This window comes from Gymnoscopelus microlampas (assembly GCF_963454915.1).
Source record: "Gymnoscopelus microlampas genome assembly, chromosome: 12".
NCBI lineage: Eukaryota > Metazoa > Chordata > Actinopteri > Myctophiformes > Myctophidae > Gymnoscopelus > Gymnoscopelus microlampas.
In genome coordinates this window covers 18,557,577-18,575,076 of record NC_139949.1, presented here as the reverse complement: position 1 = coordinate 18,575,076, position 17,500 = coordinate 18,557,577, and the positions used below count along the sequence as shown (strand labels likewise).

Genomic DNA, 17,500 nt, shown 5'->3' with positions numbered 1-17,500 from the left:
TTAATAGCCAAAGAAATCAGAAAATGACACAGATGTTTTCCTGGTCTTAAATGGGTTAAAAGAGCACTGCCGTGTTATATGAAGAAATGAAAGGATTTATATCAGTAAAGTTCCTCTAGAACTGTGTCCCAGAGGTCAATGGAGACATATTACACTAACACAAATTGAAATTGAAATTTTAGAGAGAGTTTTACAATGCAGGAGACAGCTGCCAGCTGCCATCTGGCTCCTCGTGAAATTCCAGCCCAAATGTCAAGGCGTGAACATGAGCAGTTGGCTTTGGGTCGGCGCTGCAAGATACCTATTGTAGAATCTGTCACTTTCAACCTTTTTGTCTCTATTGTGGGACTAAAGTTTAATTTGCTTATTTTTAGTTATCAAAGTTTTTTTTTAGACCGTAACCCTACAACTAAAAACAGGCGATGTAGAAGCTCTTATACGTTCATGTAGATCTGCTATTTGTTTTCAACCGATTCAATCTGGGAACACATCTGTGTCATTTTAGATTTTAGCTATAATCATTATTTTATACTTTGGCTATTAAAAAAAATAGCAGATATACAAGCTCATAGCGCTGTGAGCTTGTAGATCTGCTATTTTTTTTTATTGTGAACATTTTGTGCAAATCTTTTATTTTTTAAAGTGAACATTTGTAACTCCAATCTTTGCTTCTGGGGGGGGGGCTTTCCTTGACATGAAAAGGTTTGAGCACCACTGATATTATAGCAACAGACGTTTTTCAGAAAACCGCCCCACCCTGACAAGCACTTGGAATTGTAGGAGTTGAGGCATTACATTTTGTTTGACTCTGTTCCACAGATAGATATTGTGAAATTAGCAGATCTACAAGCTCACAACGCCTCGCGTTGCGACTTGCGAGGCGTTGTGAGCTTATAGATTGGCTATTTTCTTATATTGTTTGACCAGTTTTTATATTATAGTTTGTTGACGCAGTAATGGTCTTATTTCTTTTCTTTCTTTCTTTCTTTTGAGGTATTAAAAAGGTCTTAAAAATCCTTAAATTGTCACTTCACTGTCACTGTCAGTCCCTATCAGTATACCTTTCTTCAGTATGACTTGTAAAAACTAATTCCCACAAGGGTAGAGTGGAATGAATGAATCAATGTATTTATTAACAAAATGCAAATGCAGAACAAGACAACACAAATAGATGGAGTCTTTGGTTGGTGGACGGATTCCATAAATGGCCATTTCTACATGACCATGCTACATGTACAAATAGTTACCCTGACTACCCTGACATACACACCAACAGGAGAAAACATGGTTTGCTTACTAAACTGTGAGTTGTAAATAGACTTGCATAGTCAACAGATGTCCTCTTGGTAGAGGCTCATATACAGTAGTTGCATGTTTAGCAGAAAGGAAGACGTAGCTATAATCAAGGACAAAACATGGCTGTACTGTCATATCTGGACATGACAGTCGGGGTGGATTGTCACTTAGCCAAGGTGAACAGTGTAGGCTACACAGACGGATAGATACCGTTGTTGATCCCCGAAATTCAGGCGCCAGAGACAGCACAGCAGTAAAAGTTACAGATACAGGGAAAATAATTACAATAGGTAAGAATAACATCACATTAAAGTATACAGATGTATACACCCTATAATATACAATCATCCTGCCTGGTGCAGAACAAGTGATGCCGTCAAATAAATATAAAAGTATGCAGACTTATACACTTTTTGTTATAACCGCGCTCTGACTTTTTTGACTCCTCTGACTCCTTCTCCTCGCCCAAATATTTATCAATTTTGGGGCCCTTGACATGAATGAGCTTGAGAACCACTGGCATACAGAATATCACTTCCATTTAGAAGTCATGGCAATTAGGCTGTGACCTCCAGTCTTTCATGGGTGAGAGTGTCTGCTGGGTGACTAACGCAGGTAACTGACTCATCTACACTCTCTTGTCCTGGCATTCTAACCAGTGGAGGGAGAAGTACTCACAGTATTTACTTGGGTAAAAGCAATACCACAATGTAAAAAAATACTCTGCTACAAGTAGTGTTCAAATTTTATTTCAGTACAAAAGTATTAATCAAAATGACATATTAAATGAAAAGTACATATTATGCAGAATGACCCATTACATTTATTCACTTACAGTTTATTTTCAGATCTATAATTTCATTAGAACTCAAGAGCAATATCTATCAGTCATATTGCAGAATAATCTTTATCTCAGAAGAATATGTCAGTGGTGCACTAGTTGATAAATATAGTCACATGTCTCTGGTTTTATTCCAGTCATGTGTTGTATTTCTGTACCCTCAGCTCCCTGTTGCTCAACACAGTAAAACAAACGGAATGCTTGCACACTGACATAAAGTTAATGTTCACAGAGGTTTGTCAGGCGCAAAACTATTATTCTGTAATGATCCATAGTGAGACACAGATAAAAAGTGCTACAACATAGTGTAAAGGGGGAACAGATACATGTTTCGGTTACACAACCATAGTAAAAACCACACGCCTGTGTCTTATTTGTAGGATCAAAATAGCCAATCAGAGGATCTGATCGTGTTACAGGGCTCAGAACATCAGGTTGAAAGAGAAGCCAAAAGACACGCACATCCCAAACCTACTAGGTTGGGTGCTGGACCAAAAATAGTAACAATAGATAAGAATAAAAAGAGTCTGCACAACAATTGCTGCTCCCAAATGTACAGTATGTTTAATAGTGGTAACGTTTCGAGCCGACTCTTTTTATTCTTATCTACAGAGCTCAGAACACACAAAGATCAATATGCAACAAACGTAAACTAATATACAATCCACTGTTAAAGAACATCACCATGGTTGGTTACTTGAAAACAGCACAATAAAACACTAAATCATGCAATAATTACCTAAAAAGAAAAAGATATATGATCAAGTTGGGCGTTAATTAACAAAAAATAATCACAAAAAGTTAGAATATGGAGATAAGAGGTTTGTACCCGACAGGAACGATATGCACTTTATTTATTTATATATTTCTGTTCCAAATCACAGATGGTGTTGTGTTAACTGTGATGTCTTTCCATCATGCTGTTCCTACAGTACTATCTTTTACCTCGCAGGATCAATAAAAGGTCTTATCGTTATCGTTTCATGATGACTGTCCTCGACCACAACAGACTCGTAAAGATTCTAAAATTGACAGGTATTACCCTTTAAAGACCATCATCATCATCATCATCATCATCTGGTAATATCTTCAGAGTACCACCAATCTGACCAATGTAAATGTATGGAAAGAGTGTGTCAGAGAAAGTGTGTGTGAAGGTGTGTATGTGTGTGTTAGTGTCAGGATCAGAGAAGGACAGCTTTCCTTCATTCCAGTCCAGCTGGACTCTGATCCTCAGGGGTTTCTGCTTCACTGAGAGATCAGTGAGTGACCCTGGTGAAGAGTATGCTGTGTATTTACCGTCATGCAACCGAATTCTCCAGAATTGACCCGCTCTGTCTCCCTTCCTCGGAAAGGACTCTGCTAACACACCTACTGCCCAGTATGTATTGTCTCCAACCTGAACATCCCAGCTGTGAGTCCCTGAGTTAAAGCCCTCAGAACCCAGAACATGGCCGAAGTGGTCGAACCTCTCTGGGTTGTCAGGAAGCTGCTGTTTCTCTCCACGTCTCACACTGGTCAGATCATCAGAAAGGATGTATACTGGATGGGCAGTGTTTGGGTCCAGAATGACAGGAGTGTAGGAGACAATGTCCTTCATCGTGTTCCAGACTATGATGGTCAGGTTGTCCAGGTGATTGGCCTCGTCTATCAGTGCTCCTGAGACCGGCTGTGGGTCCTGCAGTGTGAACTGGACTCTTTCCATTGTGGTCTTTAAGTTTTGGAGGGATGATATCTCAGCTCTCAGCTCCTCCTCTATGGCTCTGATTGTGTTTGAAAGAGTTGAGATGTCTCTGTTTAGACCCTCAATCTTCTCCTTCATCATCTGACTCTTCTGCTGCTCTTCCTCCCACAGTTCAGCAATCCTAGCATCCTCTTCCTCTTGTAGAAACCGACGCATCTTCTTAAACTGTTTCTTAATCTGCATCTCTGTGTGCCGAGTCTGGAACTGAATGTGTGCTGCTGTTTGATCATAGTTTGTTTTAAATGTATTCAAAACCACCAGTTTCTCCTTTAAAGGCTTCAGTGATTTCTGGACTTCCTCCTTGTGATCAAGTGCTTCATCGATGGGTCTGAATCTGTGTTTGGTGTGTTTTTTAGAATCTCGACACACAAGACAAACTGGCTGTTGACATTCCAAACAGAACAGTTTGAGTTTCTCAGCATGCAGACAGCAGAGAACCTCAGACCCTGTTGAAGCTCTCTGATGTCTCTCCTGTATGAAGGCCTCACACACGTTCTTCAGAGCCAGGTTTCTGGGTGGATCCACTGAATGGCTCTCATTACAAACTGGACATACCTTTATTTTCTTCTCTCTCCACCATTTTTGTAGACAGTCTTTACAGAAGCTGTGGCTACAGGACAGGAGAACAGGATCTTTAAAGATGTCACAACACACAGGACAGCAATAATCCTCTTCAGGGCGAGACAACTTGGAAGCCATTTGGTCTCTGAGTGAAGCTACAGACGCTCTCCTCAAGCCAGTTCCCTGAAGTTGACTTTCACTGTGAATGCTAGTTCTTGTCCATTCAGCTGACAGAGTCAGCAGCAGGTTCAAGTGGTCTGGGTCAGTTTTCCCTCCTGTATCAAGACAGTCTGTCCTCCCTCACTGGAAGTTGGGTGTTTGATCTGAAGCTGAATCGTATTGTCTGTCTCTGTGTGTCGTCAGTGAAGAGAGTCAGAATAACAACCTTTTCCCTGTTTTTTGTCACATGAGTCTGGCAAAGGTTGGAGCTATTACACACTACACCCACACACACACACACACACACACACACACACACACACACACACACACACACACACACACACACACACACACACACACACACACACACACACACACACACACACACACACACACACACACACACACACACAGTGGACTTTGACTGCTCAAAGTGCTTTACAATGCAGGGGAAAGTAGTAAAATGATTTAATGTAAAAGACACATGAAAGTTTGACTTGTCTTTAACATATCTGCCGGGAGAGAGAGAGAGAGAGAGAGAGAGAGAGAGAGAGAGAGAGAGAGAGAGAGAGAGAGAGAGAGAGAGAGAGAGAGACCATAGCCAAATTCCAATACCCAAAATCTCGAATAGTGGTCCCAATTGGTCATTTGCTTTTTGGAGGAGCCGAGTGGAGCCAAGTGGAGGAGCCGATTGGGCTCTCCGAGTGCGATTTGAGCGGCTCTGACTGAGAGAGAGCGAGGGTCACATGTGTGGGAGGGTATGCTGTATGTATGTGTGCAAAAACACCATGTTAATTATGTATTCTTGAAGGGTGCTGTAAACACTGTGACAATTAAATGTATTTATGCAGACTGAGCCAGGGGTAGGGCTCGATAAGCATTATGCTTCTCCCTGTCCCCTTTTTTCGGCATCTTGGACACCTTATTATGTCAAATGGACAACCTGTCCCTTGGACCTTTTGAGACTATGCCTTGTTCTAAATAAACTGATGTACATAACGCAGACATGTATTTTGTTGTCCAAAAGTGCTGAAAAATAAACTGAACTGAACTGATATCAAACTGGGGGTCCTTGAAATTAGGTTGAGAATCACTGCAGTATAGAGCCACATTGGAGCCACAATGTTTCTATGTGGATCCTCATGATTTCATGTTTTTTGTTGGCCAACCCTCTGTCATCAAGTTATCATCCATCTGGTTGATAACTTGATAAGCCTATGAGACTTTTGCATTGGATTTTGGATTATTGCCAAAACTATGACTAATAAAAGTCCATGCACAATATCACTAGATTTGTGGTCTCTCTTCCCCCGGGGTTGGCGCGTGGGGGGGGGGGCTTAGCAGAGAGCGTTACTTTACAGAACATCCTCTATTAGCGTCCGCCACGGAGCATTAGCATGAACACATTGGATTTTCAAAGGCAAACGTGGCGACTGACTCCATTACGGGTTATGTTTACTGCTGAGTTTGGGTTTTTTGTCATCCTTTGATGTTGCGGGGCCGGGGGGGTGGGGCTCGGACTCACCTCCACCACACACAGACACACAGATGGATGAAAGGCGTGGGCTCCTCTCTCTCTTGTCTCTCATCATCTCTCATATGTGGTGCTCTGGCGACGGCAGGCTTGTGAACACAGTTGTCGGAATTTCAATTAAGTCACTGTCCCTAAAAAGGCAGATTTTTGTCCTGCTTTTCCGCCTCGTGCTGTCGAGGGACTTGAGCTGTATCTTGGCAGGCGAGAGAGAGAGAGAGAGAGGGGGGTGTGGGGGTGGAGAGAGGGGGGGGGGGGGGATGGAGAGAGAGAGAGAGATGAGTGCTGGGCAAGAGGGATTCTGTCTTTTACTGGATTCAAAGGCGGGTAATATGTCTTTACAAATTGCTCTTTAAGTTTCATGTAATTCAACACTTGTTAATGCAACGCCCCCCCCCCCCCACCCCACCCCCTTCGGTGGACACATTTTGCAAAGAGGCATAATTACAATTTTTTCCCCTCATTCCCGTATTTGAGGGAAGCTGTATGTAATTACTTTCCAGGCTAATTTCAAAAGCCCAGTCTGTGTCAATCGGTTCATGTGTGTGTGAGCGAGCGCTGAGTGAAGTGTGACATGTAAATCATTTGATGGCTAATATACTAGCCTTCCTTTGACGGTGTCTGTCTTTGTGTTACGTTCACCCATTCACAAACACATTTGCACACCGATGGCCAGGGTTGGGAAGATTGCTTTCAAAATGGAGTCAGTCATAGATGGCTAATTACCGGCATGTACAAGTAATGTAATCTAATTAGTTTCAGTAACTTCATTTAACATTGTATTGTATTCGAATTCATTATTTTGGAGTAAGAAGAACTGAAAGTAATCAGAATACATTACTCACTCAGTTTCAAAATAATACCCAAGTACATGTTTTCAAGTACAAGTTACAAGGTATATTTTCTTTTTAATATTAATGCATTGTTGTATATTGACATTTTGACATCTTCCACCAAAAAGGTAACATTTTTTAAATTAAAGTACAATGATAGTGAAAGCTATTCACTAACTAATGTGACACAACACGTCACATTGTGATGCGCTGTGAGCTTGTACTAGATTTTCAGGCCACTCTGCAGCCTTCAAAGAAATGGTCAGTGCAATGGTTACCGAGCTATGGCCATGTGAAGTGTTAAACTCAGCAGTAACACTGCTGTAGTGCCCCATATGTGCGCAATTTAGTCTTTTTTGGTTTGACTATTCGCACGCCAGGCCCCCGAACAGTGTTTGTGCCGAGTTTGGCACGTATTGGATGAGAAAACCACCATAGGGACTTGAAAGTGGGTGTTGAAAGAGTTACTCGATCCACTAGTCCATGTAACCAACCCTTTACATGTAGGCCTACACAGTAAAATCCTCAGTGTTCATTTATCTCTGAGAGTCTACAAATGTACTTTGTACCCTCTGGTAGTTACAGCTTTATTGTACTGTACTGTACTGTATGTACCGTACTGATCTGTACTCTACTGTAGTGTAGGCTACTGTAGTGTTCAACCCAAAATTCATGTCCCAGTGTAAAAACACTATGAAAAAAGACTATGCTAAAACATACACCCTGTATGATTTAAACACATCATAATGTGCCTTTTCATGTGTAAAGTGATGCATGTGCAACACCTCAAACTTGGCAGTGTGATTCCTAGGAAAGAAAACTTTAGCTTAAAATTAATTATGTCCCGTCAAAATGTGATACTCAGCCATTACTGTGCCAAGAAACGTGAACTCAAAGTTTTACAGAAACAGGTAGAACCAAGTGCTGTTTATTTTTCTTCATTCAGGAGCACAGTAGCCGTGTAGATAAATCAAGGGCCATAACCGTTCTGGCACTGGGCCTTCCTGTGTGGACGACTGCAATCAAATTGCATCGCCACCATAAAGTCAAATCATCATCCATCATTTATGCTGCTCTCAACACTGCTACTCCTAATCACCAGGAGTTCCTTCAACAGTTTTTGTTGTTATTTTGTATACATTTTTTGGTTTTCAATAAAGCCTCTCTGCCCTACGAAGCCCCTGAAGGGATATTATTAGGTAGATGTTTTAATGTGTACAGGTTTATTTTGAAAAGACGTTGGTTTATATTTTTGTGGGTTGGAAAATTATGGCTTATGTGTTTGTTTATTTTTTTCAGAGTATTTTTTTTTAAGGGTGCAGGAAAGAAAGTTGGTGAGTTTTTTATGTGGGTGAAAAAAACCTTTTTGGGTAGCGAAAAAAAAGTTCCCACAAGTTCCTAACTCGTGGGAACGAATAATGTTAAGGAGAAAAAAATATTGGTAAAATCTTTTTTAAACATTTAAATAAATAAAAAATTGGTTTATTTGTCATTTTATTGTGATTTATATTTTTCTTAAGTTTATCTCGTTCCCACGAGTTCCTTTCACACACGTCATTTTTTTTCCACCAACCTTTTTTAAAAGTTCTGCTACTTAAAGCGTTTTTTCACCCACATAAAAAATGTATTAACCAACAATTAATCCGTAATTTTCCAACCCACAAAATATAAACTAACAGCTTTTCAAAATAAAACTACAGCTAAAAATATATACCTACTAATGTCCCTTCAGGGGCTCCGTACTGCCATCTTCCAGCTCTGGAAAAATGAGCGTCGCACTTGCGAAGAGCAAGCTCTGTCAGGGAACTCAGTGCAGTTGCTGTTGGCCAACCTGGTCAAATTGGTTGGTCTCAGCTCCATGCTTTTATTCTCAACCGATCACATACTCACTTGTCACTTCATAATAGAGCACCCTATTTAAATGGGGAAGTTGCATTGCTTATTCCTTGCTTGCCTTTTGCTGCTGCCTACTGCTGTGCTAGTGCTGCTGCTGCTTTAAAACTGCTGCTCACCCTCCACCACCCCAGCTACCACCTGTCGTTTTGGATCTACTTTTATGTACTGGGGGATTCGGAGTCCCTATTGGTTGGGAAATGTGCTTTCTCAGAGTACCTAAAAGCAGATCCAATTCCTCGCCAAACCAAAATAAATATATTGCTCATTTTATATTCAATAAAAAAAAATCATGTCAAGGACCCCCAAAATGATATGTATTTTGCATCTCAAAATATTTTGTTCCAGGGACCCCCCAGAAAAATGTTTGCTTTAAAAATATTATGTTCAAAGATTTGCACGAAATTTCATGATAAAAAAAAAAAGCCGATCTACAAGCTTGTATATTGTATTGCTTGTATATCTGCTATTTTTTTTAAATAGCAGAAGAAATCTAAAATGACACAGATGCTTTCCCGGGTTTAATGGGTTATACACGTGAGGAGGAAATCACAAAACAAGATGATATCCAAACAGAGGTGTTGGTGCAGTGGTTCCCAACCTCTTTTCCTTGGAGCCCCCCCCCCCCCCTTCTCACATCTGACAAAGCTGAGACCCCCCTCACGTGTGCGCATACATGCGTGTCTGAAAACCACACGTGTGGGTGTGCGACACGTGTGTTTTTCAGGCACACATGCACACATCACGCAATAGCTTGACACAGCATGGATAGCTATGGCACGTCCTCCATCCAGTGGATTCTGGAGTGACCCTGTGAACCTTCTCTACAGTCTGGTCTCTATCCTATAGCATATCACGGGCCTCAGGCTGTACAGTGTGCCCATCTCTCCTCGCAACACAGTCTGATGGAATCTGTTTAAACATTAAGATTAGGGTTATGGATGAACAGCTCAGGGCAGGTTAGGGTCATGTTTGGGTCAGCGGAACCGTTGAATAAGAAATGATTCCAGGCCGTTACTTGTCAAATATTCAGCTGTCAGAATCAATCTGCCGTGTGTGTGCGCGCGCGTGTGTGCGTGTGAGTGCGTGTGTGCATGTGTGCGTGTGTGTGTGTGTGTGTGTGTGTGTGTGTGTGTGCGTGTGTGTGTGTGTGTGTGTGTGTGTGTGTGTGTGTGTGTGCCGTGCAAACATCCACACAGTGCATACTGATTTCTAGGGTGATGGAAGCTTTGATGCATTCAGAATGTCTGGGCATGGAGAGGCTTCTAAAAGTTTCCAAAAGTAAATATAAAAATGAGAGGTGCCTGACCGACTTCTCCCCCCCCCACACCCCTTTTATTATTATTATTATTATTAAAATGATCGCAGAACTTTCTCTCCAAACTCTCTCTCGAGTCTCTCCTGGGGAAATGAAACTTTTCTTTCTCTTCTTCTTTTATACCGTATGTGCCGTTGATGAGAGGGGGCTCCGTGAGACATCCTTTCATATCTTTCCTGAAGATTGCTACGCTCAACGTTCGCACTCTGTGAGAGGAAAATAAATAAATAAATGCTCGATTGTAGTAAATCTCCAAAGATCCAAGTCCCCCCTGCACAGACAAGGGTCATAAAACATGAGAGTTGCACAGGGTTTGGCGGTGGGGTAGGGTGGGAGGGGTTGGCAGGCCTTGGTGGGATGAAAGACAGGAATTAAGGAGGCATTTTATAGGAGCTTTTAGACCTGGTTATCACACCTCAAGGACAAACGGAGAACTTTCTGTGACCTTGACATGTTCTCATCTCCCTTTTCCTCATGTTTTCTTCCTCTCTCTCTCTCTCTGCATGCCTGTCATGGAAGATTTAAATCAACTGTTGTTTGAAAGCAAACCAAACGAAAACACACACACGCACGCACGCGCGCGCGCGCGCACAAACACAGAATCGCTTGTGTAGAGAGAGGCAGGTGGTAACAATTAAAGACAGGAGATGTGTGGAGGTGCTTCACAGGCAGCCATCATTACGGCACAGTGCCCAAGGATCAGAGAAACGGGTTTCTCAGCAGTCTTCCTTTGCAGCAGGCACAGTGTGAGTAAATAGGACACTCTGGTGCACAGCTCGGAGACGCCACGTTTCCTCTGGTGACGGCCATCATTAGCCGGAGTCTGCTTGTCAGACACTTTTCACAGAAAGAAAACCACCAGAGACCATAAACGGGGGGGCTGGGATGATTAGCACGGATTGGAGCGGTGAGCGACAGGTGTTTACAGCCTGGACTGATTGGCATGGATAGTACACAGTAAAATCCTCAGTGTTCTTCTAAGCCAGTGGTTCTCAAACTTTTAACATTTCAAGGACGCCCTGTTTGGGTCGATTTGGAACCCCCTCGAAAAAGTGTTGTCTCTCGGAAAGTGTTTACAAATATAACCATTTGGTAACTGGATACATTAACAACATTTTGCTTTGTGAGCAACAGGTGTTTCTATCCTTGCTGAGGAAGTCAATTTCAATTTTTTTCCCTCCCAATTTAGTCATTATGTCAATTCCCCGAATTCCCCACACGCTTGTGTAATCTTGTTACTGCTGACCCCTACTGGTTTGGTCTGGTTGTTCTTCAAGGTTCTTTATTGTTATTGTTTATCTTGTGTACAGGTGCATAAGAGTAAAACTCCTTGGACATTGCTGCAGCATAGTAACATCATGATAACAACAATAATGATAAGCCAAATACATATCCCTTTGGGGGTCCTTGACATGAAAACGTTTGAGCACCACTGATAAGTTATTTTTCAAAAAACTGTTAGGATTTAGAAGACATTTGTAGAATCGGCCTCAGGTCTTAATGGGTTAAAAGATAAGCAAGCGCGAGGATAATGCAGCGTTGGCGTTGGTATTTGCTTTGTCTTTTGTTAGTCCCCCCGCCCCCCCCCCCCCCCACATCATTAAAAAGGAGTGAAAACTTTATGTGGGACAATTCTCCTACCAAGGGTCGTCCCATTTGCTGTTCTTTGTCGTAGCGTTGTTGTAGTCTGCATAAGAACACTTTGCATGGTATACCTAGATAGCACAATAGATGGAGACGAAGGTGTCTGGACCCTCTCTCTCTCTCTCTCCCCTTCGGGGGAGGAAGGAGGGGGGAGAGATGTATCCCCTTGGGGGGGGAGAACACAATGGGCTGTATGTGCTAGCTTGGCATACTGTATACAGCACAGCGACCTGTTTCGCAGAGAGGTTGGTGGTAATGAGTTGGGAATGTTGGAAGTGTCCCACTGAACCCGTGGAGTGGCAGGTATGAGACTGATGAAAGGAGAGTATATATCATTCCTGTCACACATAGACTCTGAGCCAGCCCAATTACCGCTGGAGTCATGGCACACTTTAAAAAGTGCAGGGCGCTCCGCAAGGGCGGAGCAGGTAATTGAGGTATGATGTACAGTATACACAGTATACACACGGTGAAAAAAAAACATCTCTACACAGATGGGCACCTCCTCCCTCTCTCTCTCTCTCTCTTTCTCTCTCTCTCTTTCTCTCTCATTCTCGCTCTTTCTCTCTCTCTCTCTCTCTCTTTGTCTGTCTCTCTCTCTCCGTCACTCTGTGTATCTGTCTGTCTGTCTGTCTGTCTGTCTGTCTGTCTGTCTCTCTCTCTCTCTCTCTCTCTCTCTCTCTCTCTCTCTCTCTCTCTCTCACAGCCTCTTAGACTTTTAAGTCTCTCTCTCTGTCTCACATCACATATGCTGTACATACATATGCATGCACACAACTACATACACTGTACCTTCATTGAAAGTCACTCGTTCACTATCTCTGTCTGTCTGTCTGTCTGTCTGTCTGTTTGTCTGTCTGTCTGTCTGTCTGTCTGTCTGTCTGTCTGTCTGTCTGTCCCGCTTTCTCTCTCTGCCTATCGCACGCAAGATGCTGGCCTTGCCATCCTGAATAAAGTACTTTAATCTGTGGTCTCTCTCACTCTCGCTTTCTCTCTCTCTCACTCACACACGCACACGCGTGCACGCGCACTCTCTCTCACACTCTCACACACACACACACACACACACACACACACACACACACACACACACACACACACACACACACACACACACACACACACACACACACACACACACACACACACACACACACGCGCACACACACCCCCACACACACATACACACACACGCACGCACGCACGCAGGCGCGCGCGCACACACACACAGACACACAAGCACAGTCTGCAGACCCTGACAGGCTGTTGATGAGGAACAGAGAGTTCAGTCACATCCAGACGTAGGCCGCTGAATGTATATTCAGAGAATTTGCACTTTTCTCATTATAATAACCGTGTCAGTTGAATGAACCAACACCTGCCACAGCTCCACACCAATGCAGCCTGTCCCCGGATAGATTAACGAGGAGTAAAGGCCAGACCAAATGGGCAGGACACGGCAAAGAAATAAGGGGGTGAAAACAAGGGAAGGAAACATGTCGGCGTAATAGGATTATGTTTGCGATTGAGTGAGTATTGAGTTGAAACCGTGTGTGTGTGCGCGCGTATGTGTGTGTGTGTGTGTGTGTGTGTGTGTGTGTGTGTGTGTGTGTGTGTGTGCGCGTGCTTGTTGTTTACAGTACAATACAATGCAACAAACACCTTTACGCGGCTGTTACACAACAGCTTAAAGCTAAATTTGGTGTCTGCCAATGGTGAAGTGGTTAAGATGCTTTGCCTGCTGAACCAAAAAACTGTAGCTGTTGAGTTCCTGTCAGACTTGTTCCTGTGACTCCACTATGGCAACGGTTTTCATACATTTGCATGTCAAGGACCCCCAGATTCATGTGTAATTGGGTCACGGACCCCCATGTGAAAAGGTCTTGTGCCAGGGAACACCCGTAAAATAGCAACCTGTCGCACCGCCACGCGTCGTGTGTTTGTAGATTGCCTATTTTTCGAATAGCCGAAGTATGAAATAGGGTTTAAGTGTTAAGCTGTTCCTCATTTTGCTGGGAATCCCCCGGAACCCCCATTATTAGTCCCTGAGGGATTAATAACCAGTTTGAGACAACAGTACATCACCCTAACCCTTACTGTTTTACACACAGTACTCTCCCTTAAAAAAATACTAAAACCAAAATTTAAAATATGTATTATTTTGCTACAAACATGCAGTGGCATCCTTTGCCATCTGTTAGGATCACATACCCTGTATAATTACAGTGCAGATTATAGACCCTCACCCTAGACCCCATCCACTCCATCCATGCACTGCTAAACCACCCTTATGCACTCTTCAGAACCATGGACAGCGTAGCTATAGCAAAATGTGAGGTGGATGTGTTGTTATAGTGTCACTGTCCATGGTGCTTAACCCATTCAGACCTGAGGGCGATTCTTAGCTAATGTCTTCCAAATCCCAACAGTTTTCTGAAAAACGTATGTTTGTTTATCAGTGGTTCTCAAACGTGTTCATGTCAGGGACCCCCAAAATGATATGTATTTGGCCACTGACCCCCATCTCAAAATATTTTGTTCCAGGGACCCCCAGAAGCCAAGATTTGAGTTAAAAATGTTCGCTTCAAAAGAATATAAATACATTAATTTGCACACATTTTCTCGATTTTTCAAAAATAGCAGATCTACAAGCTTGTAGCGCGACACTCGTGCAATGAGCTTGTAGATCTGCTATTTTTGAATAGCCAAAGTGTAAAATAAAGCTTTTTAGCTCAAATCTAAAAATGACACAGATGCGTCCCAGGTCTTAACTCATTCAGTGCCACACATATTTCTGGCTTTATCATCCCTGTGCCAAGGCCAAAAATACATTGTAAAAAAAAAAGTGCTTAGGAAGCAGGAAGGAAGAAGAAATGGACAAAAAGAGTTGCACGTAGTGCCTCCTGAGCAGATCAATATGGTCAAAATAAAACAGCATAAAACAGCTAATACTGTACAGCATGTGTTGCTTTCTATTCGATAACAGTTTTGCTAGTGAAGTTTTTGATTTAATTTACTTCAACACTACAGATCAGCAGGTTGACACGTCAATGTTTTATCACTAAATATAACTTTCCATTTTCCACTTCATCTCACGAACCCTCCTGTAGTACCCTGTAGTGAGGCTATACTTTTTCATTAAGAGACATAGGCATTGGCTTTTTAATAAGAGCAGTAACAATATATATTGAGGGGATTATCACCCCCTCTCCCTAGTCTCTCTCTCTCTCTCTCTCTCTCTCTCTCTCTCTCTCTCTCTCTCTCTCTCTCTCTCTCTCTCTCTCTCTCTCTCTCTCTCTCAAACTGCTGACAGGAATAGGTGATTTTACATGTGGGTGCACCACATTCACAGCTGCATTGTGGACCGGCATACTTTAAATTTGTGGCATCAGCGGCACCGGAGTGCAGTTGGATTGGAAGAAACTCTGCTCCACATATCTATTCAATATGTGCCTGCTTCACTCCGCTCACATCACATCAATGTCTAAATCACATTCCTCCTATAGGAATGCTCTCTTTCTCATGTGTGGATGCATGCTTTTCATATGTTTCTATTCTGGTGCTTTGAATGAGAGAGCATTCCCTCGTCGTCTGCATTCTGTCCCTCTCTGAATGTTTGCAATAGCAAAGAGACGATTTTATCTGATTTAGTCCGATTTTCTCTGTCTTTTTAGCATTTCGTTGCTGTCGGGTGGAAACCTGTCCAAACCTGTTACTTTTCAGGCTTCTATTTTTTTAAATAGCCGATCTACAAGCTCAAAATGTGACACGTATTTTTGCTACTTGTGTGTGACACTGTAGAACAGGGGTATTCAACTAGATTAGGCAGGGGGCCACAATTGTAAAATGACTGGGGGGGGGGGGGGGCACAAGACCGTGACAACAAAAATAAACAAAATGTTGGTTAACTGTTTGACCGTTTGTTGTGTGCTATTGGTCCGATAGGATACAACAATGGACATATGATGTCCATTATGGTAACTATAATGGACATCTAACTACTATGGCCTGCTTCATACTGCATTTATTCATTGTGATGTAGGATTTCTGTGCCAGTCCAGTACAATGCACAAGCTTAGATTTTGATATTAAGAAAAGTGGAAGTAGATATTTCATTGTGTTCTGTGCATGGAAGCGTCTTTGTGAGAAGAGCATTGGAGGACAGGTTGGCAAGGTGAAGTGTTTACATGTTCGTATGAGTGGCAGGTTTTTGCATTGTGTTTATGTTTTTAGCACCCGGGTGATAAGAGCACAAGCTCTTAAATTTGTGTTTGAAGTGGATGAAGATGGAAAAGATGGAAGATGGACAAATTACACACACAACTAACAGATACAAGCCAATGGATACATAAGGAGAATAATTTATTTGGTTTATTATACAACATCCACCCAAAACTCTACTCTACTAGTAGAGAAGTAGTAGAAGTAGACAACATTTCTGGCTGTTTTTTTTCTTTGTACTATGAAAAGGATTTTATACTTTTACTTTTTATTCTTAATACATTTTAACGCCAGTACATAATGAGGTGAGCTACTTTAACACTTTTACCCAAGTGATTTTCTTATGGTTGACTTACTCACCAAAGATTACATTTACCCACTCTTGGGTTCTTGTCTTGACTGCAAATGCAGTCCTGGTAGGTGTTGGGACCCTGAATAACACAGGACCCTGACTAACATCCCTCCATTCTAAATAGTAAAGTTCATCCTGTACAACCAACCATCTAATCGTTTATGTTTTATTTTTTATTTTACATTGGAACATGGAATATGATCCGGAGCCACAAGAAAGCTCTGCTGGGGCCGGAATTGGCCCGCGGGGTTCCAGTTGAATATCACTGCTGTAGAATGACAAAGTAGGCCATTATTTCACGAAAAAAAAACATAAAAATAAAAGTGGAGATAAGAAGTTTCTGCCTGACAGCAACAATTTATTGAAAAGGGATCTGCAGTCGCTCCACCACCACCCAGCACCCGCCATGTTGTAATTTGTGTAGTCTTTTAAATCACTGCAACTGCTCAACTCAACATTCAACTCAGTTTAATGTCTGACCTTTTTAATACATGTTGATGTTGTTTTTTTAAGATCCTATGTGTCCCAGCGCAGCTGGAAGACAGTCTTCTCGTGGGGTCTAATTGTCCACCAGAGCAGAAATAAAATGTGCTAAAGCCACTGGAGCAATCTGGTAACATCAGGCTACATTTCACTTAACTCATTCACTGCTAGACTTATTTCTGGCTGCGTTTGCCCACTGCCAGCGATTTCCGTTTATTTTTACCTTTTCAACTGGTCACAGAAAATGTATATCCATTATGATCGATCGTCCAACCGTGTGCAAACAGAAACGGTATCAGTGTGCGTCGCCCAGAGAAAAAACAATCCAACCGCGACCGCCCCTTGCCTTGTGACAGCATGTTGAAAATAGCATGTCTCGCGAAATGCAGGGCAAAAAGTCAATTTTCATGAAAACGCTAAACAGGAAGGAGGTGAAAATCTTCGGATGAAGTGATCTCCGGATCCGTGTGAGTAGAGAATGAAAATGGTCACTTGAGTGATAGAGCATGCAGCGCCCCGCACCCGCCCCACCAAGAAAACTAAAAGTCGTCATAAGGCGTCCTTGGCAGTGTGGGCGTTTGGACGATGTCTCGTCATAAGTCGCTGAACGCAGAAATGTCT

General features: G+C 42.4%; 2 protein-coding genes across 2 annotated transcripts in view; one reads left to right on the top strand and one right to left on the bottom strand.

Moving 5' to 3' along the window:
- The window catches only part of cadm2a (cell adhesion molecule 2a), a 406,511-nt gene that overhangs the window by 314,415 nt on the left and 74,596 nt on the right, over window positions 1-17,500 (top strand). The window lies entirely within an intron of this gene.
- On the bottom strand, window positions 3,183-4,580 carry LOC311056731 (E3 ubiquitin-protein ligase TRIM39-like; the record flags this gene model as incomplete). The annotated part of the gene is made up of 1 exon (XM_084073538.1): window positions 3,183-4,580. One exon carries the CDS (start codon window positions 4,578-4,580, stop codon window positions 3,183-3,185), a length of 1,398 nt encoding a protein of 465 aa, XP_083929664.1.